This window comes from Tupaia chinensis, unplaced genomic scaffold (assembly GCF_000334495.1).
Source record: "Tupaia chinensis unplaced genomic scaffold, TupChi_1.0 Scaffold000708_1, whole genome shotgun sequence".
Classification (NCBI taxonomy): Eukaryota; Metazoa; Chordata; class Mammalia; order Scandentia; family Tupaiidae; genus Tupaia; species Tupaia belangeri.
The window spans coordinates 1239573-1264365 of record NW_006160231.1 but is presented as its reverse complement, the minus strand read 5'-3'; the positions used below and the strand labels follow the sequence as shown (position 1 = coordinate 1264365).

At 44.1% G+C, this 24793-nt stretch overlaps 1 protein-coding gene across 9 annotated transcripts in view; it reads right to left on the bottom strand.

Annotated features, from left to right (window-relative positions):
• Positions 1-24793, bottom strand: part of VPS8 (VPS8 subunit of CORVET complex) — a 255683-nt gene that overhangs the window by 91910 nt on the left and 138980 nt on the right. For all 9 annotated transcript variants that reach the window (XM_014592535.2, XM_014592539.2, XM_014592532.2 and 6 more), the window contains 3 exons: positions 23328-23417; positions 20027-20073; positions 2712-2856 (listed from right to left, as the gene is read on the bottom strand). In XM_014592535.2, the coding sequence (XP_014448021.1) occupies positions 2712-2856; positions 20027-20073; positions 23328-23417 (282 nt within the window). The remainder of the gene's footprint in view (positions 1-2711; positions 2857-20026; positions 20074-23327; positions 23418-24793) is intronic.

Below are 24793 nucleotides of genomic sequence, written 5' to 3'. Positions count from 1 at the left end.
GTTTGTTGCATGGCAATGATGCATAATTTCAGTGAGGAAAGGGTAACAAAATGCCACATGGGCTATTAGCCATCATGTGGGGGGAAAAGGACATAAATCCTTTTCTTGATCAGCCTACAAAAAATAAATTCCAGATGGATTAAGAGCCTAAATTTAGGAAGCTAAACTATAAAGCTTACATAACAGAATATCCTTTATGCAATCAAAATAGGAAAGGAAATAAGACAGGCTCACCTGCCAACTTCCACCTTAAAGGAAAAGATCACACATTAAAATAGAGGCACTGGAAACAGTTCAAAGGCATCCCACAATAGAGTAGAAGAAGGTATCTCCAACAAATAAAGTCGATAATGGATTAGAGATCCAGAAAATAGAAGGAACTTCGACAAGTAAGAAAAGGGTAGAAACTCAACAAAGGACAGATGATAGAAATAGGTGACTCGGAGAGAGGGAAAGGAGCCTGAACATATGGGAGATGTCGAAGTCATGAGTGATGACTGAAATTCACCACACTGGCCAACATGAAGAATTCTACTTCCGGTTAGACCAGCTAGGGAAACCTCCCACGGGCTGCAGGGGAGCATGCTGAAGGTACTGTAGCACTGTTTCTACCAGCAAAGACTGGATTCGTAATTATCGATGACCGGGGACATAATCAAATGGCATCACTGTTAGAACACTGTATTCCCAGAAGGATGAACGAGTAGATCTCCATGGATAAAAACAGATTTTAAAAACACGTAATATTGTATCATATAGTTTATAGATATAGACACATCTAGGAAAAGCTGAAAACATGGATTAGAAGAATAAATACCCACATTGGGCTGGTGGTAATCTCAGGACAGAGAGAGAAATAGGACAGATAAACAGTGTTTTAAAAAACAAGTAAGACGGGACCAGCAGTTAGCGTAATGGCTATGTCGCTGGACTCCTGCGTAGTCAACCGCAGTTTGCATCCCGGACCCGGTGGCTTAAAACTCACGCCGGGCGCATGTGCGTGCGTGCCCAAGATCCCGGGAGGAGAATGGAGGAGAAGGGATTGTGGAGTGACCATCCCCCCTGGGGGGTGATTTCTCGCTTTCTGTCTCTCTGTGTCTGTCTGGCGAGTGCAGGCGCCCTAGAGCAAAAACCTCTCCAAACAAACAAACAAACAAACAAACAAAAAACAAACAAACAAAAAAAGACAAGGAAAATAAAGAGCCCAAATGGTAAAATGTTAACTACTACACGATTGGGCTAGTGGGTATATATGTATTTGATACTCTGCACTTTCCTACACATTTGAAATACTTCATAATTAAGCATTTCTAAAAGTATGTGGACCATTCAGGAAGTGGATAGAGAAAATTCAGATTATTGTTTCAACAGTGTTAATAACAAAGGAAAAGAAGAATAATGATTAAAATAAATTTTAATAGGTGAACGCAAGAGCCTCTTACAGACTTTAATACACGCATGTGTACACACACACATTTCCGTCTGGAAGCACGAGAAGACCGGGAAGAGACTCAGGCGCCGAGTGCCACGGCTGCGGGACTGCAATTTAAGCCTGCTACGTATTATGGCACAAAAGGAATATCTAGTCATCAGTGTTTGCAGACAAGAATTGGGTCTTTTCTTTCAGCATTTTCACTGTGCTGCTTTTTTTGGGGCTTATTGTGTTGGCTAGAGTTCCATAAAGCATGGTATAAAAACAGGCTATGTCGCTGGACTCCTGCGTAGTCAACCGCAGTTTGCATCCCGGACCCGGTGGCTTAAAACTCACGCCGGGCGCATGTGCGTGCGTGCCCAAGATCCCGGGAGGAGAATGGAGGAGAAGGGATTGTGGAGTGACCATCCCCCCTGGGGGGTGATTTCTCGCTTTCTGTCTCTCTGTGTCTGTCTGGCGAGTGCAGGCGCCCTAGAGCAAAAACCTCTCCAAACAAACAAACAAACAAACAAACAAAAAACAAACAAACAAAAAAAGACAAGGAAAATAAAGAGCCCAAATGGTAAAATGTTAACTACTACACGATTGGGCTAGTGGGTATATATGTATTTGATACTCTGCACTTTCCTACACATTTGAAATACTTCATAATTAAGCATTTCTAAAAGTATGTGGACCATTCAGGAAGTGGATAGAGAAAATTCAGATTATTGTTTCAACAGTGTTAATAACAAAGGAAAAGAAGAATAATGATTAAAATAAATTTTAATAGGTGAACGCAAGAGCCTCTTACAGACTTTAATACACGCATGTGTACACACACACATTTCCGTCTGGAAGCACGAGAAGACCGGGAAGAGACTCAGGCGCCGAGTGCCACGGCTGCGGGACTGCAATTTAAGCCTGCTACGTATTATGGCACAAAAGGAATATCTAGTCATCAGTGTTTGCAGACAAGAATTGGGTCTTTTCTTTCAGCATTTTCACTGTGCTGCTTTTTTTGGGGCTTATTGTGTTGGCTAGAGTTCCATAAAGCATGGTATAAAAACAGTGGCAGGCATGTGTCGTTTCTGGCTTTGGAGGATAAACCGGGAAGCGGTAAGTCGCAGTGATTACCACACGCCTCGGAGTCAGTCAGCCTGCACTCCTCTCAGGCAGCAGCACTTGGCAGCTGTACACTCAGCACAGTGACCTCACATGGGACTCCCTTTGCTCGTCCGCCAAACGGGACACGTGCAGGGCGAGTCTGCGCCCATCTTTCCTACACTGTGGGTCTCACCTGAATCGTTTCCTCCAGGCGGTAGCACTCGAGGACTTGCAGCGTCTCTATGACATGGTTGGGGTTAAACTGACACAGCAGCTCAATGAACTGCTCGGTAATGCAGGGGGAGATCTGCAGTTCTTGATTTGCGTGAATCCCTTCCCTGAAAGCATAAAAGGTAAGAGCACGAACTGTAGATTAAGCAATCACATTCATAATTAAAGACTACAAGTAAAAAGTATATTAAGTTAGCTCTGGTCGGGTACAGATGTGCACTGAGACAGCTCAGTATTAAGCGATGCAGGCGACCTGCTTATACACGAAATCACAGGCACTCTAAAGCAACCGTTCTCGGTCTGTGGAATGAGGCTCTTCTAAAGCACACCCAAAGGCTCTTTTCTCTAAAAGAAGCAGGACAAAGTCTGAACAACCGGATCCAGGGGCCAGCAGGTGGTGTGGTGGTTAGGGCTATCTTAGGCACACGTGCCCTGGAAGAGCTCCTGTGCACTCTGGGGCCTAAGAAGAGCCCTCACTAGAGCCGCTTCGCCATTCCCTCCCAGCCCTGTGACGAGCACACTCCTGGCCACTCTCGGGGAGACTCGCGGACAGCGGTGCGGCCCGCTCCCCGAGACTGGCTGCCTCTGTCCCGGACTGGTGCCTGCCAGACCCTCTGTGAGGCCTCCAGCAATGGCTGTCGATGGGTCTCTGGCAGATTGCTGGGATATCTGGGGACCTGTCACTAGCTCTTCACCTCCACAGTGACTGCTGAGGGGCACTGGCTAGCGTGAGTTGTTCTCCAGCCTGGACCTGACGGCTTTGCTATGGGGTCAGAGTCTGACACTGTAAAGGGCACGAATGTGTCCAGGCCTTATTTCCTTGCTTGTGACACAACTACACTGTCAACCCGAGAGCGGCCATCTTGTTACAGCCATTGTACTAGCGTTAGCACAGTCCTGGGGCGGATGGAGCGTGCTCCACGGACTTAGGTTGATCTGAGCTGAACTACCTGTTTTCAGAGGGAAACAGAAAATGAAAACAGAGGACTGAGAATTTCAGGGACGTAAGCTATAAAGTCGGAAACAGCTAGGAATAAACCCTGCCAGAAAGATCTACATGGAGAAATCAGAAGAAATTAGAAATGAGCACATCAATCGAGAGAAGTGGGAGTTGTCTATGGAAAGTTGTCATGTTGTGATGTGACAAGGTACACGTGTGTGTGCTTACGCCTGTGTGTGTGTGCTTACGCCTGTGTGTGTGTGGCCTGTGACCCTGGCTCCTCTGAAAACCCTTGGAATCGCCCTGAGGATAAGTGTCTTCCTGTATGTTAATGAAGTGACTGCTGACTGGGGGCTCCTGGATAGCCTCAGGATGGAGGCCTAGTTTTCAAGGAAAACCACCATGTGATCTGAGTTGCTACGTTCAGTCCCACCACCCCCACCTCTGAAGACTGTGTTGCTCACCAATGGCCAACAATGCTATCAATCCTGGTTTTATAATAAAGTTGCCATAAACCCCAAGAAGACAGCGTCTGCAGAGCTTCTGGACTGCTGAACACAGGGAGGTGCCTGGAGGGTGGTGCACCCCAAGATGATACACTGACACAGAAGCCCTGTGCCCTCTCCCACATGCCGTCCCCTGTGCATCTCTTCCACCTGGCTGCTCATCTCTGTCCTTTAACCCTTTATGATAAACCAGTATAACTAAGTAACTTCTCTAAGTTCTGTGAGTTGCTCTAGCAAATTAACTGAACCCAAGGAAGGTTCCCCCCGAGGGAACCCTAATTTAAAGCCAATCGGACTGAACACAGGTCATAACCTGGCATCTGAAATGAGGGTCAGGCTTGTGGAACGAAGCCTTTAAACTGTGGCTCTTACTAACTCCGGGTAGGAACTATTAGAAATGAGTAAACTGGAGTACACCCAGTCAGTACCAACTGGACAGCTGCTTGGTGTAGAGAAAAATCCCCATACATACTGTAGAAATTGAAGCAGTTTGGCTTTTTCTATGTCCTTCTCAAAGGAGAACTGTTAGCCAATGTTTCTCCGTGTTCAGATGAGCCAGTGGACTTCCCAGGCGTTTATGCCAAGCTGTAGGTACCGTTAGATTTTATCTCTACAGACTTCTGTTAATAATGCTTCTAGATGCAAAACTATGAAGCAAATTAAGGTTAGACGGAAGCATCAGCCGATGAATCACAGCACCTAATTCTTTCCAGAACATTTACTGACAAAACTATTTAGAAGACTGAAGATGTGAATATGCATCAAACCAAGCAAATCGTCCAAATGAATAGATGCTGATGCATTCGTTTGTGAGGGAAATAATGTGTCTTATGGGAAATGATCAGGCAATATCAACGTAATCAAAACTTTAATAAATAAGCTGTGGCATTAATGAATTATACATCCAGTTCTGACTGCTGCTTCTCAGTTGCACAAAATACAATTTGTTATATCCACTTCCCAAGGCTGTTCACGCTAGGCTATTAACTACTTGCTTTACGATACACTCACTGTGAGCCTTAATCACTGTCAAAATGATGTATTTCAGACCTAAACTTCACTCTTTCGGGAGTCTCTATTTTAATAAAAGCATTAGCTCTAAGGATACAAACATTTAAATAAATGTGCTAGGGAGAATTTCACAAGGTACAAACATGCTTTCTTTCATCAGTTCTATAAGAAAGCATACATGCACTTGGTGAGACAGACAGACACACACACACACACTCATCGTCATGTACTCCAAAATGCTGGAGAATAGAACCACTCTCAAGACTGTGAAAATCGTTTAAAATGACAACCTTGTACATCGCACTATTTCTGAGGAAGCATAAAACTATGTATCAGTTTTGTAAAACTTAAAATGATTCTAAAATTCAAATTCTGACTTCCTAATATTTGACGAATAGAGGTGCTCGGATGGAGAAAGGCTGGTCTAGTTCCTCCCCTTCACTTTAAAAACTCCATACAATAGGCCAGTCTAGACTAGTCTGCTGTATCTTTAAGGAAGAGGTTTCACAGTCTGCCTCGGGGCCTTGTTTTGACAAGTCAGGGGCTCTCAGCTCCTGCCTCCAGCTGCGTGAACCCTCTGCTCCTTCCTGTTTATCCAGCCCGTGTGTGTGTGTGTGTGTGTGTGTGTGTGTGTGTGTGTGTGTGTGTGTGTGTGTGTGTGTGTGTGTGTGTGTGTGTGTGTGTGTGTGTGTGTGTGTGTGTGTGTGTGTGTGTGTGTGTGTGTGTGTGTGTGTGTGTGTGTGTGTGTGTGTGTGTGTGTGTGTGTGTGTGTGTGTGTGTGTGTGTGTGTGTGTGTGTGTGTGTGTGTGTGTGTGTGTGGCCACACTGATGGCCACTTGGCATCTTCTGCAGTGAGAGCTCAAATCTCCCTCTCACAGTGCAGAAGAGCAAAGAAAGCTATCTTCCCTATAGTTTTTACTCACATCGAGTTGCTTCACAAGGCAAGCTTTCCACACATTCCACGTTAAAAATATCACAATATAACCCTGTGCCAACTGAGCAAAACGCAAGCTGACTCTGCCAAGCTGCCTGGAAAACATGTCAGATGTGATTTCTACAGACAGCAAATACAGTACGAGACTGTAAAATAATTAAAGTGATGATGTCTACAAATTTGACAAGCAACTGGCTTCTACAGAAGTCCTCTGGCAGGAAGGACTTGAGTGACACCCTTTGGCCCCTCTGGTCTCCACGACAGCCTCTCACACCGCGTGGAGCTGTCAGGGTCCTGCTGGATGACAGCCACAACCCCCACGGTTCCATGAGGCACAGCCCAGAGAGGCCAGCACACCGTCCATCTCACAGCAAAGATCTGGCCGCGTCACACTGATGGGACAGCAGATCTAAGACAGTTGGCTTTAGGACACTGGGTGACTTCCAGTTTCTTTAATTTGATTAGTAATCAAGTACCAAAATGTATTCCTCTTAACAAAATTTTGGCTCTTTCTCTGATGCATATGAAAAAGAAAGCATATTATTTTTATTGTTTTTCTGTGTAGGTAGGAGGAAAAGACTTTATAAACTAAGAGAAATTGGAACCTAATGAGTTTAGGGAGTGAAAAAATAAGCTCCACAACTATATAAGGTGTAAACAGGACTTGGATCATTCCAGTGTTGGAAAAACCTGTAGAGTGGGGCTGACCCTGGAGCTTAGGGGTTAAGGGAGCTGGATCCCACTTGGCCAACTCTGGTTCGAACGCTGGCTCTGGAGACTTGACAACGCCAGGTGTGCATGCACATGTACACGTCATCCCCGCGGGGAGAAGTGGAGGAGGGACTGCCACAGGGCCCTACCCCGCTGGGAGTGTGCTCTCCTTCGCTTTCGCTCTCTCTCTCTCCCCGGCAAGCCCACAGGCCCTCTTGCAATTTAAAAACAAAACAAAAACTTGTAGAGCAGCTGAAACAGTTTCTCCCAAAGTACCATGGTTAGTGACAAGGATGATGCAGTCACCTTCATCAGGTATATCCTTCCTAACGCAAAACACTTTATCATTAAACTCTACCAGCAAGGGTCGGCTGGCCCAAGGTGAAGACAGACCGGGAGGATGCAGGCCCTGGCACCTCTGCGTAACGCCCAAGCTGGTACACTCCCAGGTTCGGTGAGAACTTGATGCCATTCTCCTTCCCAAGTGAAGGATATAAATGGAAGGGATAGATCCGAGGCGGTGGCCCTACCACAGACACAGTTTTGAACTAAGCAGTTTCCAGAAATGGTTTTGGAACCGACAGCAGGTCAGACTATGATAAATCTATTACGATAACCACATAAAGTTCGGCTCTTAGAGGAGAGACTTCTGGTTCCTGGTCTGGCATGTAAGTCTGACTTAGATCTCATTATTACCGAACTCACAATCAGGAAAAGGCTGAAGAGGGGCCAGCAGGTGGCGTGCTGGTGAAGGCACTGGACTCCCACAAGGTCCACTGCAGTTCAAGCCCTAGACCCAGGGGCTTGAAAATCATGCAGGGCAGTTGTGTGTGTGCACACATGCCCAAAATCCTGAGAGAAGAATGAAGGAGAAGGGACTGCAGCATGGCCATCTCCCTGGGAGCGATTTCTCACTTTCCCTTTCCCTCTCTCTCCAGTGGGCAAGTGCACCATACGGCAAAAACCCTAAAAAAAAAAAAAAAAAAAAAAGAAAGAAAAAGGGAAAGAAAAAAAAAAGGAAAAAGCTGAACACACAGAAAAACTAATTTTTCTTTCCTTTTTTTTTTTGGAGGTTTTTTTTTTTTTTTCTTTTTTTTGCTATAGGGCACGTGCGTACACCAGACAGACAAAAAATTACCCCCCGGGGGGGGATGGCCACACCGCAATCCCTTTTTCTCCATTCTCCTCTTGGGATCTTGGGCATGCACGCATACGCACCCAGTGTGAGTTTTAAGCCCGGGTCCGGGATGCGAACTGCGATCGACTACATGGGAGTCTAGTGACATAGCCATTATGCTAACTGCTGGTCCCTTAAATCCATCTGAAAATTGAAGGTAAGGGAAAACCCTGCCCCCACGTCAGAAGCAGGCACAGGCAGACACAGAGGATCACAGCTTAACGGAGAAGCAGCCCACGAGTAGGTACGGTGGCTGCTGGAGCCAGGGGCAGGGCAGGAAAGGTTAAAGCTGTACATGACACACGGCTGGAGGCTCACTGCGGACAAGCCTGAGAGCTAAAAGTTCCAGGGGCCCTTATTGGGATGCTCCCTCACTTTCAGGAGCTACTCCAGGAGGCCCACCAGCCTCTTCTCACTGTAAAGATCAGACAAAAAGGGGGCTGGCAGATGGCATGGTGGTTAAGGGCACTGGACTCCCACATGGCTGACCGCGGTTCAAGTCCAGGACCTGGCGGCTTGCTTTCTCACTCTCTCTCTCTCTCTCGCTCTGTTCCTTTCTGGTTGAATTTAAATAAATAAATGAATAAGAGTTAAAAATAGAATAATTATTAAAAAAAAAATCAGAGAAAAAGCTCATTGTGTTTCCAGAAGGGGGAGGGCAAAAACAGCCATTCTGAAATATGGTCATAGCATTTTGCTCTTCTTAACCAGGACTGCTGTAAGGGCTGAATGATGTCCTGCATACCCTAGGCTATGCCCTAGTACTAAGCCCTCGCACTTCAGACTGTCCTAATTTGGATACCACCTTTGAGATGTAATGAGGTTAGGTCACACTGGATTAGGGTGGGTCTCTTACCCAATGTGGCCGGTGTCCTTAAAAGAAAGGAAAAATCGAGTCCAGCGGTGGTGATGTGCACTGTTAAGATGCTCTGGTCTGCAGGCTGAGGCCTCTGGGCCGTGGGTTCAATTCCTGGCCTACTCTAAAGCCAAGCACGGTGGCAACTGCCCGTAGTCCCAGCCACTCGGCAGTCCCAGCTCCTGGGATATTGAGGCAGGAAGAATGTGACTCAAGGCAAGGCTGGACAACATGGTGAAGTCCTGTCTGAGACTCTGCTTCACAGGCTGGGACCACACGGGATGGCCAGGCTCGAGCCCTAGTCCAAACAAAGGCTGGGCTTGGCGGCGAGTGCCTGCAATCAAGGCTGAGGCGGGGGATCATGAAATACGGAAACCTTGTTTTAAAAACTAAAAAATGCATAAAAAGGGGAAAATCTTGGCACTGATACACACAAGGGAGAAAGCCATGTAAAGATGAAGGCTGAAATCAGTATGATGCTTTCACAGGCCTAGAAATGCCTAACCTCGCCAGCAGCCCACCAGCCGTGGGGCAGACTTCCTCCCAGCCCTCAGGAGGGACCAACCGTGCCAATGTGTGACCTCACACCCCTGCCAAAACTGCGCGGCACTGAGCTTGTGCTAAGTCACCTCGTCTGTGGTGCTTTATAAAGGCAGCCCTCGCAGACGGATGCACCTGCCCTCAAGGAAACCAGCTCAGCGGAGTCTAACTGGAATGTGCACCGGAGCCTACCTGACTCAGGGAGAAGAAAGGATTAAAGACAAAGTACCTTACACGATGTCCTTTTTGGGAATCCCCCCTACTCCAAAAATATTTAGAAAGAATTTCTTTACATTAAAAATAAGAGCAATTTTGGGGGAAAACTTTAGTATGTAGTACTTAGATGCCAGTTCTCATTGTCTCAGAAATTTTAAGAGCAAATCCTTTCATTTTTATTATTAAATTAAGTAAATTTATAGAGGCAAAGACCATAGTAGGCTTTAGGCTACCCGCATCTCCCTATATTAATGATCTTATCATTTAATCATATATACAGATAATACATACGCATACTACTGTAATGAATTTTTCCAGGTTAGCATTATTTATTTATTTGGAGAGGTTTTTGCTATAGGGTGCATGCACTTGCCAGAAAGACAGAGAGAGACAGAGAGAAAGAGAGCGAGAAATCACCCCCTATGGGGGATGGCCACACCGCAATCCCTTCTCCTCCATTCTCCTCCTGGGATCTTAGGCACGCACACACATGTGCCCAGCGTGAGTTTAAGTCGCCGGGTCCAGGACTTGAAGTGCGGTCGATTACACGGGAGTCCAGCGATATAGCCATTGCGCTAACTGCTGGTCCCAAAATAAATATATTTTAATACTAAAGTATTTCCTTAAAATATATGCTCCAAAATGAAGTCACTGGGTCAAAACACATGTATAACTTTGTAATTCTTACTACTGTAAGATGCTTTCTAGAAATCAAAGTGGATGAGGCAGGAGGAATAGGTCAAAGAGAGAAATGCGACGTATTATGTATCTTAGGAACAAATAGTTCAGTACTGCCGAGGAATACAGGAGAAAAGAGAGGTGGGAGGACAGATGGACAGACCGGCCTGAATCCAATCAAGAAGGGCCTTGTAGACCCTTGTATGAATTTCAACTTGAGTGAGACAACCTGGAAAATCTTTAAGAAATGGCAAAGGACATAATTTACCTGTCAAAAATGGAAATAAAAGACTTAGGAAGGCAAGTTGAGAAACCACCAGGAGAGACGTGAGAGTGGGAGCCAGATCCCAGGTGGGGTGCAGGGCAGGGCAGCAGGGCACTGAGACACGGAGGGGCGGAGCTCAGGGTCCTGCTGGCTGCGGGCTCTGTGGGGGTGCTGAGAAGGCACAGGGGGGTGCATGCATGGGAATCCAGGAGAAGCTCTCAGGAGTTTGCTGAGGACACTTACACTGGTTGTCTGCTAAGCCTCTGTCCCTTCCATTAGAGTGGAAGTTCTCTGAAGGCAGGGTCCTGTCCTTGTCACCCTTTTACCTCCTAGTCTGTCACAGTGCTTAGTGTGCTGTGCTATTCGAATTACTAAACAAATGGGCAGCTGATGCCATTTGCTGAGAGAAAATGAAGGAGAGGGAATTAGTTTGGGTCTCACTGAAAATGACTTTGGAGAAAGAAATGCACGTAGGCGGAACACACACACACACACACACACACACACACACACGGAGATAGGAGCTGAAGATCAGGGCGTGATGTGTTAGGATTTAAAGGGTCGGATCTGAGCTGTGGACAAAACTCGAACCAGCGAGGGGAGTCCCGAGGCAAGGCTGGCTGAGTGGGAACGGCCACTGTGCAGGTGGCAGCTGCAGCATGCTGTGTGCTTACATGGCCAAGTTCATGACCGTACATAATGTGCTCACCGTCTATTTTAATTTTACACACGCTATTTCAACACTGAGTGTCCATATCTTAAAATGTCCCTCCAAGGGACTGCGCTGTGGCCATCCCCCCTGGGGGGTGATTTCTCGCTTTCTGTCTCTCTGTCTGTCTGGCGAGTGCACGTGCCCTATAGCAAAGACCTCTAAAAAAAATAAAGTCCCTTCAAAATGTGAAATGAAAAACAAAAAACAAACAACCCCCGTTTGAGAGAGAGTTTTGCTATGGGGCACGTGCGCTTGCTGGACAGAGACAGAAAGTGTGAAATCACCCCCTGGGGGTGGCCACGCCACAATCACGTCTCCATTCTCCTCTCGGGATCTTGGCCACGCATGCACACGCGCCCAGAGTAAGTTTTAAAACACCAGGTCCTGGGTTTAACCGCAGTTGACTACCTGGGAGTCCAGTGATGAAACCATTACACCATCTGTGGTCCCAATAAAAAGCCCATTTGTTCAAAAGGGACAGAGAGGCTGCTGAGGCAACGGAACTGAGGCCCACAGGGAAAGGCATGGGGATGCGCGCTCCGGGGCTTGCCCTCTGGGAGCTGGACCTGAGCGTGGGCTCTGGAAACAGTGCAAAATGCTCCCAAGACCCGTTGGACTCTGAAAGGTTAGGGACATCATTACTGCCCACACAAAATCCTCTTACTCTCAGTAGTGAAAACGATTTGCTCAATGACTGCCACGCTGGCCCCGAATGCCTGCGAGGTCACCCTGCTCCAGAATAGAGCCTTATGATTATGTAAGCCCTTCTCCCGTTCATAACTTCTGTCTTAACGGTCACCCTGAAACCTGTAAGACTTAGTGAGACGACGCGATTTAGGAGAGGGACATTCCAAGTACTTACAGTAAAATAAAACCTGACAGACAAGTGGCTGAGACAGGGATCTGAGCTAGTTGGAAGCAACATGACACCTGGAACAACCACTGCCTAGGCTTCGGAGCCATTACGCCCTCACTGTAGTGTTCGCCTAGGCTTCGGACCCATTACGCCCTCACTGTAGTGCTCGCCTAGGCTTCGGACCCATTATGCCCTCACTGTAGTGCATAGGCATGCTGAATGACACTCCCACCTGTGTCCTGACAGCTTACAGCAGCCATGACAATGATTAGAACTACTCTTAAAATGGCCAGAAAATGGGAGGGACAGTGGTTCCAGGAAAAACACTGCTCCTTCCACTGAAAAGCCATGAATAAATCACCCCTTAATCAGCCTGGCATTAAGTCAAGCCATATACGCCAGATACCCACAGGAGGTCAGGGCTGCCCTGCCTATGGGGTAACCCTTCTATCTTTCCTTTTGTCTAATAGTTCCTCCTTTCCTCCTGAGGCCTGCAGCCAGGGAGTAGTGGGTAGCAAAAGCTAGTCCTTGGCTAAGTCCCTAATCTTGGCTAGCTCCCTGATCTTGCCCACCCAAAGAGGGGGAGAAATTGTTTACCCATCTCCCACAGGGCTGCCCCACCTACAGAGTAACCAGCTTAGTACACTTCCCTTAATACACATGCTTTTACTCTCTCTTAACTCTTTTCCATGAGAGGTAAGGACGTACTCACCCTGGGTGGACACCCCCACGGGTTGAGTCTCCCACTCTCTCCAGCAACATGGACACAGCAATATTCAGAGCAACCTGGGTATTCTGGCGTCCAGGCGGTCATCCTAACCGGAGCTCAAGTAGTACCTTTTGTTTCACTTACTGGCCTCGGCCTTAGGTTAACAAACACTGCCCAGGCACAATACAGACTTTACAACCCCATGTGTAACCATTCCAGTAAGCCATATTTTGCTCTTTGACAGAGTTACTCATTTTCTTATCAATTTCAATTGTTATTTTCATTTGGTTAAAGACTTAATAATACAAAGCGATAGTTTGTGAGGTTTCCTTTTTCTACAAAAACAAAATTTTATTATATTTCAGAAGCCTCTGGGACACTGTTAACAAAGGCTAACTTGATGTTACTGGGAAAATCATACTGAGGAAAATATTTTGAAACAGACTGGCATATTCTCCCCATTCCTTATGCAGCTCAGGCCTCGCAGCAACAGTGTCCTTTTGTGTTGTCCTTTACGCATCTGCATCTGCACAGCACAAAGGGCCTGCCTCTGGGTGTAAAGATAACCGAGGAGCTCCTGAGAGAATTCCTGGCCATCACACAGGGAGTGGGGGTGGAGTCTGGCTCTAGGTAGCAGCTGCCCCAGGAGAGGACTGAAGAGGATGCAAATCCTTTTTCTCCTGAGCCGCTGGCCTCAATTCAGGCAAGTCATTTACTTCTGGAGGATTACCCTTCTCCCCCTGCCAAACCATCTAATCTTTCTACCTACAGATGCCACCAATATTTTTTAGGTCAATTAATTCTACTGATGAAATGATTTACATAACAAAGATAATTTAAAGAAATTGGATAAAGAAACAAATAGGCATAAGAATTTAACTAGCTCATTTGTTCCTTTAAAAATGCTGCTGACAAAAAGATAATCCCTCAAAAATAACTCAAATACATGTAAATGTTAAATAAGCAAAAAAGCATGGTATAAAAGGAATAAGAATTCTGTTAACTCAGGTTTTGGGGTAAAAGCAAAAGAGCAACATTCTGATATGACACACACATATGCAGTCCTCATTTCAGAATAACTGCCTTCCTTCCTTTTCCGCTGCTGTAGAGGGCTTTCATTGGGGAAAAACCTGAAGCTTAAGGAAAAAAAAAATCTACTGCTTAAGAATAGGAAGGGAAGAAACACAGGCAAAAACATTCTAAAATATTCCAAAACACGAGGCAGGGCCAGTTTACTTATTTTTTTATCTTTTGTCTACATCTGTTCTCATTCTCCCTTAGTTTTCAAGACTGTAACCCTTTACTTACTCAAAGGAGCACAGTCACTTAAAGAGGCTCAACGTGACGGGAAGTCAGTGACCAATGAAAACCGACCCACGCTATCTGCTGTCTCTTGCCCAGCAAGTCATTGGTGCTAGGGCACTTTTTTTTTTTTTTTTCATTTACACATTTCATTTTTTTAATTGTACACGTTACTTGCATATTTCTCACTGTTGTTCAACAAAAAAGAACAACCAAAAAGTAAAAGTTGTAAAGAGAAAAGAATGAATCTGTCTTATAAAGCTACCTCAAAGTAAGGGTAAGACACTGGACATGCAGCCAGCCCTCACCAGCAGCAGGGACAGAGAGAAGGGACAGATGTTCGCTCTGAGGATGTCTCTTTTAACCTGAAAAAGAGGTATATCTGAAAAGAGTTCACATCTGTCAAAGGCAACACAGGAGGATCTGGAGAGATGGGAGTCAGGGAAAGGAGCAGATTGGACAAATGTCCCTTCTGGCCATCTGGAGTAGCCCCACTGCAGCAGGAAAATGGTTCCTCCTCCTTGGGGTCTGCAAGGTTTATGGCCAGCCCTTACAGGGTCTGGTGCAAGTTCTTATCATGAGAAAGAATGTCTTTGTGAAGGTCAATTGCACAGACTACAGGAAATTAGAGAGCCCATTCCTTCCTGTAATGTGTTTGGTCTTAATGCCCACAGCAATCTCTTTACTGGATAAGTTCTCCCTTCACATCGTAAAGGCCACATAATGCAAAAGTTGACAAAGCAATTAGAAAGATTCTTGACTGAACGATTCCAGCCCATGAAATGGTTATGGCAGCTAGATCCCACGTGGCCAGCTGCATGGTTAAATCCTAGAACCGGCAGCTTGATAAACACAACAGGCACAGGTGCGTGCATGTCCAAAATCCCAAAAGGAAGGAGAAATGGAGGAGAAGGGATTGCGGTTTGACCATTCCCCATGAGTGGTGCTTTCTCACTTGCCCCTTCTCTCTCCCTCTGTCTCTGGTTGCGTGCAGAAGCCCTCTAGCAAAATTAAAAAAAAAAAAAAGTTTGGACTGGGGCGTAGAGGAAGGTAATTAGGATTTTTTCAAATCTTTGAAGAATACTACATATCCAAGTGCTTCTGATATGGAGAGTTTGAAGAAGTGTTTGCAACAGAGAGCAGAGTGAGGAGGGGGTGTGGAGTTCGAAAGGCACCAAAGATAAATATTCTGTAGCTTAAAACTTTGCTCGAAGGCAGCTCTGAAAGCAAGAAAGGAGTACATTCTCCTTTCCTTGGTCTCTCTGTATTCAACCTTCTTGACCTCATGTCTGCCCCTCAATCCAGAATGTCATATACTAATTACTAGTTTTATATATTTACACTATGGGTTAAACAGACTTTTATAGGCAGGCCTGAGATACTATCGCTTAGAATACTATTTATATAAAAATGATTGAAATGTCAAACATAAAATTCAAAAATAAATTTGAAGCATAAACTAAATTGATGCCTGCCTCTACGTAAGAAAAAGGAGGATAAAATTTGATAAAGTCAGGAACTGGAATTCTCAAGGCAGAAGACTAAGTCTTTAACATCTTGGAGGTAAATCAATTTTTAAAACAGTGAGCTCTTTTTTTAAAAAAAAAATTATTTTAATTTAAGGTTTTTGCCATAGGGTGCATGTGCTCGCTGGAGAGAGACAGAGATAGACAGAGTAAAGCTGGAGGGGCCAGCAGGTGGCGTGGTGGTTGTGGCACTGGATTCCCACATAGCTGACCATGGCTGGAGTCCCGGGCCTGGCAGCTTGCTTTCTGCCCCCCCCCCCGCCCCCTTACCCTCTCTCTTTAGTCAAATTGAATAATAATAATAAGTGGGTAAAATTAAATAAACAGTTCTTTAAAAACCAACCAAACAAAAATAACAAAGAAAGTAAAGCTGGAGATTTGGTCCTGGTGAGGTCCTCCGAGGTCGCACTGCGCTGGGGAGGAGGGAAGGAGGGACTGCAGATGCACAGCTTCTCTCTGAGGTAAGAGAGGGCCTTGCAGCTGAACTGACCCGACAAGAAAGGAACAATGTGTGGTGAGTTAATTTAGAGTAATTAACCTGGGCGAGGATTAATTTAGGGAGAGAAAACATAACTATTTCTCAAAACAAAAGAATTATTTGTGGTTTGCTAGTGAACAAGACAACTTTCACAGTGCTCTTGAAGGGTCTTACCTAATTAACAACTTTCAAATCTAGGCATAGGTAATGGTCAAGCCAAACATGGCACTGAAGATCTCCAACAAGGAGAGGAAGAGGACACTGAAAACAGAGGTGGGCAGGCTCTGAAGAGGGCTGGAGTGAGCAGAGTCTCCTTCCTCTTTGCCCTCGCTTGGTCCTCTCCTCTCCTCACATCGCCCTCCTGGTTCTCCCCCATCCTCTTCTTCCCCCCTTACCCCCAACTCCAGTTCTGAAATACCTCCATCAGTTAATTCTCAAAGACTAAGGCCCAAACTGGCTCTGAGTGAAATACAAATTATCAATAGGGGGAAAAAAAAAAGATATCTAGCCTCAGTAATAATCTGAGAACAAGGAATTAAAGCTCAGATGCTTTGGGGCTGAATGGTGGCGCACGCTCTGTGAGGCTGATACATGAGGGAAGGTTCTGGTTCACATTTAGAGATCTTTCTGAACACGCCAGACACACGTGAGCCCATGGTCCAAGGTTGGCTAAGGCTGGGAGTGGATTGTGGTATGAAGACCCTGTTGAGGGAACCTGTCTCTCTTACCCATGGAACAAAAAACAACAACAACAACAACAACAAAACACCATAGATATTTTGAAAAGGTCTTGAACTGGCATGGAGTGAGGTATACAATCAGTCTGCTTTTTCTTAAATCTGCACATACACATTTGTTTGACCCTAAATTTAAAAGCAGCATAGTCTGCTCAAGATCTAAATGATCAAGCTTTTAAAAATTATTATAATCACCAGACCCAAGAAATACAAAGGACCTCTAACAGAATCAACCCAAGAAGATCTTCTCCAAGGCACATCATAGCCAGACTGGTCAAATCTACAAAGATAAGATGCTAAAATGGGCGAGAGAGAGAGAGAGAGAGAGAGACGTCAGGTTACTTATAAAGGTCACCCCCTCAGGCTAACCTTAGACCTCTCATCAGAAACAATGTGAACAAGGAAAGAATGGGATAATACATTCAAAGTGTTAGTGAAAAACAGTTTCAACCAAGAGGACTATACCAGCAAGATTATCTTTCATATGGAAAGAAAGGATAAAAAACATTCTCAGATAAACAAGACGTGAAAGAATTTGCCAATAGCAGACCTACTCTTCCAGAAGTTCTGAAAGGAGTGCTCTACCAGAAAACTAAAGACATATAAAGAAGTAAAAGAAGGAAAGGCAACCAAGAAAATGACCAATTCAATGCTAGGGACAAGAAATATCAATAACATTGAATGTTAACTTCCAAGATTTAAAAAGAAAGACCGGTCCACGATAACGCTGCATATTCAACAGAAGAGAGTTTGAACATAAGACTAAACTGATGAAACAGAATTTTAAGACTTTTGAGTGAAACATTACTGATTTTTTTTTTTTACTATGCTTTGTTTTCCTAATTTAAACATTTTACTTTTGTTTGAGTTGTTGGTAAGTTCAGCAATTCGTTAAAATATTTTTGTTTGTTTCTTTAAATGGAAACACAGACTTTTCTCCCTTCCTGATCCCTCTGGAACTGGAAAATATTTGGGAGTATTCTTATTTTGTGGCAGAAGGGTTATTTGTATAAGTTCAATAATGCTTGTTGCATTGAATCAGAAACTGGTCATACTCATTATTGGACAGGGCTTTGACTAGAATGTCATATCTGAAGATTAATCAGAAAACTATGGAATTAATGTGGATCTCAGGTAAGCCAACAGAAGCTCTTAGAAAGATGGCCCAGCACCATAAATAGTTCTGCCTGGCAGAGAGGATTAGGATTATATGAAAGAATTTATAACATAAAATAACCTGGGCTTTCCAGTCCAGCATTGTCATCAGTAGAGCAGCCACACACTTTGAAGGAAGAAAAAGAGACTGATCTTTGCTAGCAGATGGTATGTCACAGAATACTCGGTAGGCAGGGCTGAATTGAGAAGGCTTATATGTGACTTGCGTGCTGGGCATTTGCTTTTCAACAATTTGAGTAGCTGACATGTAAATATTTTATTTTTGAGAATTTTAAAATATTTTCTCAAAAATATTTAAAACCATACTGTCTCTGTTGTTATAGAGTTAAAAACAAGATTATACAAATTTATAAGAAATATTTTAACATTACCTTTAAAATCCAGTATTTTGACATTTTGAAAGTTGTTTATTAACTGTCAAAAACTATGGCATATGAGCAAAATTTTTTGATATGTAAAGTAAATGTGGAAAAATGTAAAAATAAATAAAGGAAAAAATTATTACAATCAACAAAATTACTGGTATTTTGATATTTAAAACTAACGCTAGAATAATCAAAATCAGTTACTATGAACACTGAAGTAAGTGGCCATTTTCAATAGCCACTGTACATTGTAATAAAACAAAAAGTTCGCACGTGTGATACGGAAACTGTCCTCCTGGGATATCACACTTGAGTTACCACGCTAGGCCAACTATGTCTCAATGCACCCCATTCTCAGTGAATTCAGTGGGGTCAGGCTGAAGCATCTATTTTTAGTGATTCTGACATATACGTCTGGTCAGGTGCTACTGTCTAAAGGAAGTTAAATGTTATTACACAACCTCTAATATTCTCCACTCAGTTATAGCAAAACATTAAGATCTCCCAGACAAAACTGCTTTACTTACAAAGTCATGACAAATTTCCTCATTGCCTTGGTTTTTGTTTTTGTTAGTAGTTTTGTTAGTAGGGCATGTGCTGTGCTTGCCAGAGACAGAGACAGAGATGGAGATAGAGAGATCATCCCTCCCAAGGGGCAGATGGTCACACTGCAATCCCTTCTCAATTCTCCTCTCAGGATTTTGAGCTAGTGCAAACATGCACCTGGTATGTTTTTCAAGCCTCCAGTCCCAGACTTAAATAGTGCTGTCAGACACGTGGGAGCCACCTTAACTACCTCGCCACCTGCTGGCCCTCCTTGGGTTTGTTTTTACTTGATAATTTCCAAAGTAATAGCTGAAAAAATACTTGTAAACTTTCCTTGTCATATCGCTATGAAATTATTTGGAACTAACATGTCAAATGAAAGTATAAAAGGTAATGAATTTAGAAGTATACGGAAACTAGGTCTTTACTTTAAAAAGTAGAGCTATTAGCTTATAGCATGGAGTAAGGGTTAGGTAGGAGTGGCTGGGATAGGATTAGGGAGGATAGAAAAGGGAAGGTATCAAATTCTTCCTGAAACACATCCTTAGGGCATTGGCTTCATTCTTTCACTAACACTGATGGGAATTTACCGTGTGCTCATGTTCAAATGGAAAGGAAAGTATTACCTCATGATATAACCTATTTTTAGATGATGTATTTTGTTATTTGTATACCAAAGGCCAGTATCTCTTTTGTTGTCGTTGTTGTTGTTGTTTTTGAGAGATTTCTGCCATAGGACACATGCACTCGCTAGAGAGACAGACAGAAAGTGAGAAATCACCCCCCAGGAGGGATGGCCACACTGCAATGCCTTCTCCTCCATTCTCCCCTCGGAATCTTGGGAATGCATGTACACATGCCTGGTGTGAGTTTTAAGCCACCAGATCTGGGACTCAAACCACGTTGACCACGTGCAGGTCCAGTAACCACTACACCATCTGCTGGTCCCACAAAGGCCATTATCTTAACTCCACTTTATTTCCTCCCCCCGGCCCCTTATCTACGTATTATGAACAACTGAAATTTAATAACATACCTCGGGTCAAGAAGGCTCCTCAAAAATTTGAATAGCAAAATTGGGTTCTGAATAGAGAAACAATAAAAAAAAAATTAACTATTTAAACAAAATTTCCCATTTATGCCATGGTAAAAGAATTACTCTAGATTATTCTTTAAAATGTGATTATTTCCATTACATTTCCTGTGTGAAAATTCTAAAGAATCATTTGGAAATTTTTTATATCCTGTTAATGATTTTAATCTCGGTCACACAATTTTGGGAAGTAATGGAACACAAACACCTTGAGATCCACAAAATAAAACCCCCAAACCAAAAAACCTCTAGGAGACAAATCCCGAAGCTGTTCCCAGCACACAGCCCTGGCCCGTCAGAGGTGAGAGAGGGGTGCACTGAACTGCCAGGGCTTTCACACTGTCTCACCTGGCCCTCCTCTGAAAGGTGGCAAGTCAGGCCCAAATTAGCAACAAATGAACAACCATTATCTCCACAGTTAACCAACTACAGGCCAGATGGCCCTCACACTGCAACTCCTCAGCAACCCACCCGCCATGTACTCTGGGCTCTGTTACTGCCACCTATTCGCTCTAGCAATTCCGCTTCCTGATGTGAGAAAGAAATAAAAAAAGAGAACTGCAGTATCTTCCCTGTCTTCGGCCCAGGGTAGTAGTAAAGATTAAATAAGATAAACCTTTGAATGCTACATAAAAATAACATTTCTAAGTTCTTGGGAAACTTAAGCTATAAGTAATGTTGAAAAGCTATTTTTCTTACTTTTTTTGATACATCCACTTCACCTCTTTTTAAAAAAAAATTATTTATTTATCTATTTTTTTAAGAGATTTTTACTATAGGGTGGGTGCATGTGCTCGCCTGAGATGGAAAGCAAGAAATCACCCCCAGGGGGGATGGCCATGCCGCAATCCCTTCTCCTCTATTCTCCTCTAGGGATCTTGGGCATGCACGCACATGTGCCCTCATGAATTTCAAGCTGCCAGGTTCAGGACTCGAACCGCAGTCACCCATGAGGGAATCCAGTGCCTTAACCACTAATGCCACCTACTGGCAACCAAACTTCACCTCTAAAAAACAGGGACTTCTCAAAGCTAAAAAGGACTAAAGCCATTTAGATTTTAAAATATGATTTAAAAATATATTTATATGTATTGGTCTTTAATTTTCCCTATCACTTTGTTTTTTACATGACAGTCTTCCTTGTTATAACTTAACATTCTGGATTATTTTTCTTATCACGGATTCTGGAAACAACTGGTCAGAGGCATATTTTTTGCCATCAGATGTAAAGGTACTTTAGAAGATCTGGGTGGGGTTCGCACAAAATCAGCAAAGCTCTGCAAAACAGTAAATACCTCGTTTCTTTAGAAGAAACATCTAAGACTTCACAAATGGACCACAGCTTAACCATTACACTTCAGTTCTTATAAATATGTCTGATAAACTATATTACATTCATTTACTGTGCTATTTCTTAATATCCTTAGAGATTACAGGGGAAAAACGCTGCAATTGATAAAGCTTAAACTTTAAAGGACAATGAGAGCAGGCAAGATTTACAGAACTGCTGACTTTAAACAGGAACACAGCCTCGGGGTGAGTTTCAGGAGAAACACCGTCGGCTCTCACTGACTGAACTGGCGTCCCTCGACATACACTGCAGCATCCCCGGGGGTGCTCCACTGTCACTGAGTCAAACTGGTCACTGTCCCTGAGAGTACGGGTCACATTTATGTGTTTTTGTGCCCTTAGAACCTAAGTTTTGTGCCCACAGCAGTTACAAAAGTATTTATTAATTACTGGATTTTAAATTTCTCTCATCACATTCAACTAATTTCCCAGCCCTACATGTTTAACTTCACAAATATCATCTTGGGTCTCGTCCCTATGGCCACTGACTCAGTCCTGCTCTCAGGAGATGTCTGACTGCCATCTCTTGGTCAACTGTGCAGAACCTGCTGACACCGTCTGGCTTCTGACTGGTCTCCTGTGTTTTCTCTCTGTGCCAGTTCGTTCTCCAAACTGCCTTCCAGAGTTTCTTCTCTGTAAGATGGGTCTAACGACGTCGCTCCTTGCTTTAGAATTCTCCAGTATGCAGAAGAGAAGCGTACATCTCTCAGCCTTCCATACACCATAATGCCGGCCCATGCCCTGTCTTTCAGCTTCCATAATTCGACCTCCTCCCCTCCGACATGTCTCCTATGCTCACTGGAAGGCCGCGTCCCCAGTGCCCGCCGTGGCGTACTTCCTGTAGACCTGGGCATCCTCTGCATGTGTGTGTTCACGCAGGCAAGTCTTTGAATGGATCCAGAATGCTTTTCACCTAGAAAGCCCTTCCCAGGGATCTGCTTAGAGAACCGATGCCTGCCATTCAAGACCCAGCTCAGGCGCTCTCTGGAATTCCTGTCTGGTTTCGCACAGTCCGTAAGGCTCTTCTCTTGGTCCTGCAGTTCCTTTTATAAACTTCTGGTGTAGCTCTTGTAATGCTGCGCTGCAGTTATGTAATGCCTCTCTGTTCCGCAGGAGAAACGGAAGGAATGCCTGCATCTTATTTGTGTCCCCAGCACTAAATGCACGATAGCTCGGAGTGGGGCCACGGTAAGTGTTCAGATAACGAATTCCAGTCTGTCTCTCGTGCCGGCTGCCTTGCACCTACCGCCTGGTTTCCATCCTGCACAGCTATTCCCTGTCACTACTATCGCCATTCGAGGGCTCTGGGTCGTTCTTTCTGTCCCTGTCCCTGTTACATGTCCTACCTCTGTAGTCATAACAGCGGGGAGCAAACAACACTCACACGGCCACAGTAAGTGACAAGTGCAATGCGAGACCCCTTCAACCGTCCTTGCAACTGAGCTCAGCCCCAGCATGTGCAGAGCTGTGAGCTGGTTAAGGTTTTCCAAGAAAAATACTAAATAGTTAACACCAACTAAACTCGAGGATAATAAAGTTCTGAATAAACAACTCAAAGAAAATGGAGGAAAGAGAGGATCTTCGGTATATTATAATTTCTGGAATAAGTATAGATTATAGTTCCAAAAAGGTATCTTTGATGTTAATATTTTTTTGTACAAAGATGAACTCCATTTCAAGATGCAGAAATTATCAGACAACTGCTCTCTAAAATACACACACGTACACACGCACACACACACACATACACACACACACACACACACGCACACACAGAAACTATTACACAGCAACTACCAATTGAAGAAATGACCACAATCAAAAGTTCTTGGTGAAGATCCAATAACCGTCTCTTCACTGGATGGTCTTCCCAGCATATGTTTACAATATTTACCTGAAGTTTTTTAATAACTGTTTCAATCTGTCCAGAAAAGTGGGTAGCAACCAGTTCCGCAGCTTTACAGGGCTTCAGGGACACAAGTTCCTGAAGTCAAAGGAAAAAACAAAATTATTTTTAACAGTCCATTTAAATAGAATATCCATTGATGTGAGGCATGATTACTACCTCAATATTATCACAAGCTTACAAACTGCATCTCAGGAGACCTGGATAAAGGGCCTCAATTTAGAGGGCACATTGCGAATGAACAAAATTAGAAATATGCCACAGGAGAAAAAGAATTCGATCAAAAAAGGTAATTCAGAATTCTTCAAAAACAGCGAGTACTATATAAAACTCTGGGTCTGGCCCATGATACCTACAGGATGAAGATAAGGAACAAACACGCCGCACACCCCCTGAATTTCACCCTTGAGCTTAAAGTACTAAGTTACAGAAATGAAGGGGTATAGTTACAATCTGACTAAGCGTTCTAAAACTCTACAGCTAGTGCCAGGTGGGCTTAGAAACTCGAAAGGTCTCAAGAAGTCAACTTGAGGTCCTAAGACTTAAATGAGACTCAAACTGTCACCACTGTTAATGAACCATTGATAAGACCTATTTCTGTCAAATCTAAGACTGCCAATCTGCTCTCCCCTGGAACTTCCCTTCACGACTGGCTCCCTTTTCATGAAACTCTCTTCTGACTTGGTCTCTATCACCTACTACTTTGCCTGTCCAATTGCACCTTTCTGTGGGAAAACCGTTACCAAACACGCCATGATACACAGCTAAAATGTGAAGACCAGATGTAAAACACAGTGTGTTACCAAATAAAAGTCAGACAAATTACTATGACTGCAATACTCACGGTACATCTAATAACTATTGCTAGTTATCTGTAGATCAATAATTAGTCAACACAAATAACTGTAGTTTACACTACTTTAATGCAATATATTTCAAAAAAGAAAAGGCACCTCTTCAATATTTAATATTACAGTACATTGTACACCTCTGATAACTGTTCTACTAGTTTTTCTGGACATATGTGTTGAAGTGCCCATTACTTTTACTCTGCTGTGGCACTCTGCTTGAGAGAAAGAGAGAAAGAGAGGGAGATATATATATATATATATATATATATATCCACAACAAGGGAGGGAGAGATATATATATATATATATATATTTATCCACAACAAGGTCCTTACATAGTGATCTGCTCCCAGCCTCAGCCAGCCCAGATCACAGACCTGAGCGTGCGTGCCCCATGTACGCACAGACCTGAGCGTGCATGCCCCGTGTACACAGACCCGAGCGTGCGTGCCCCATGTACGCACAGACCCGAGCGTGCGTGCCCCGTGTACGCGGACCCGAGCGTGCGTGCCCCATGTACGCACAGACCTGAGCGTGCATGCCCCGTGTACACAGACCCGAGCGTGCGTGCCCCATGTACGCACAGACCCGCGCGTGCGTGCC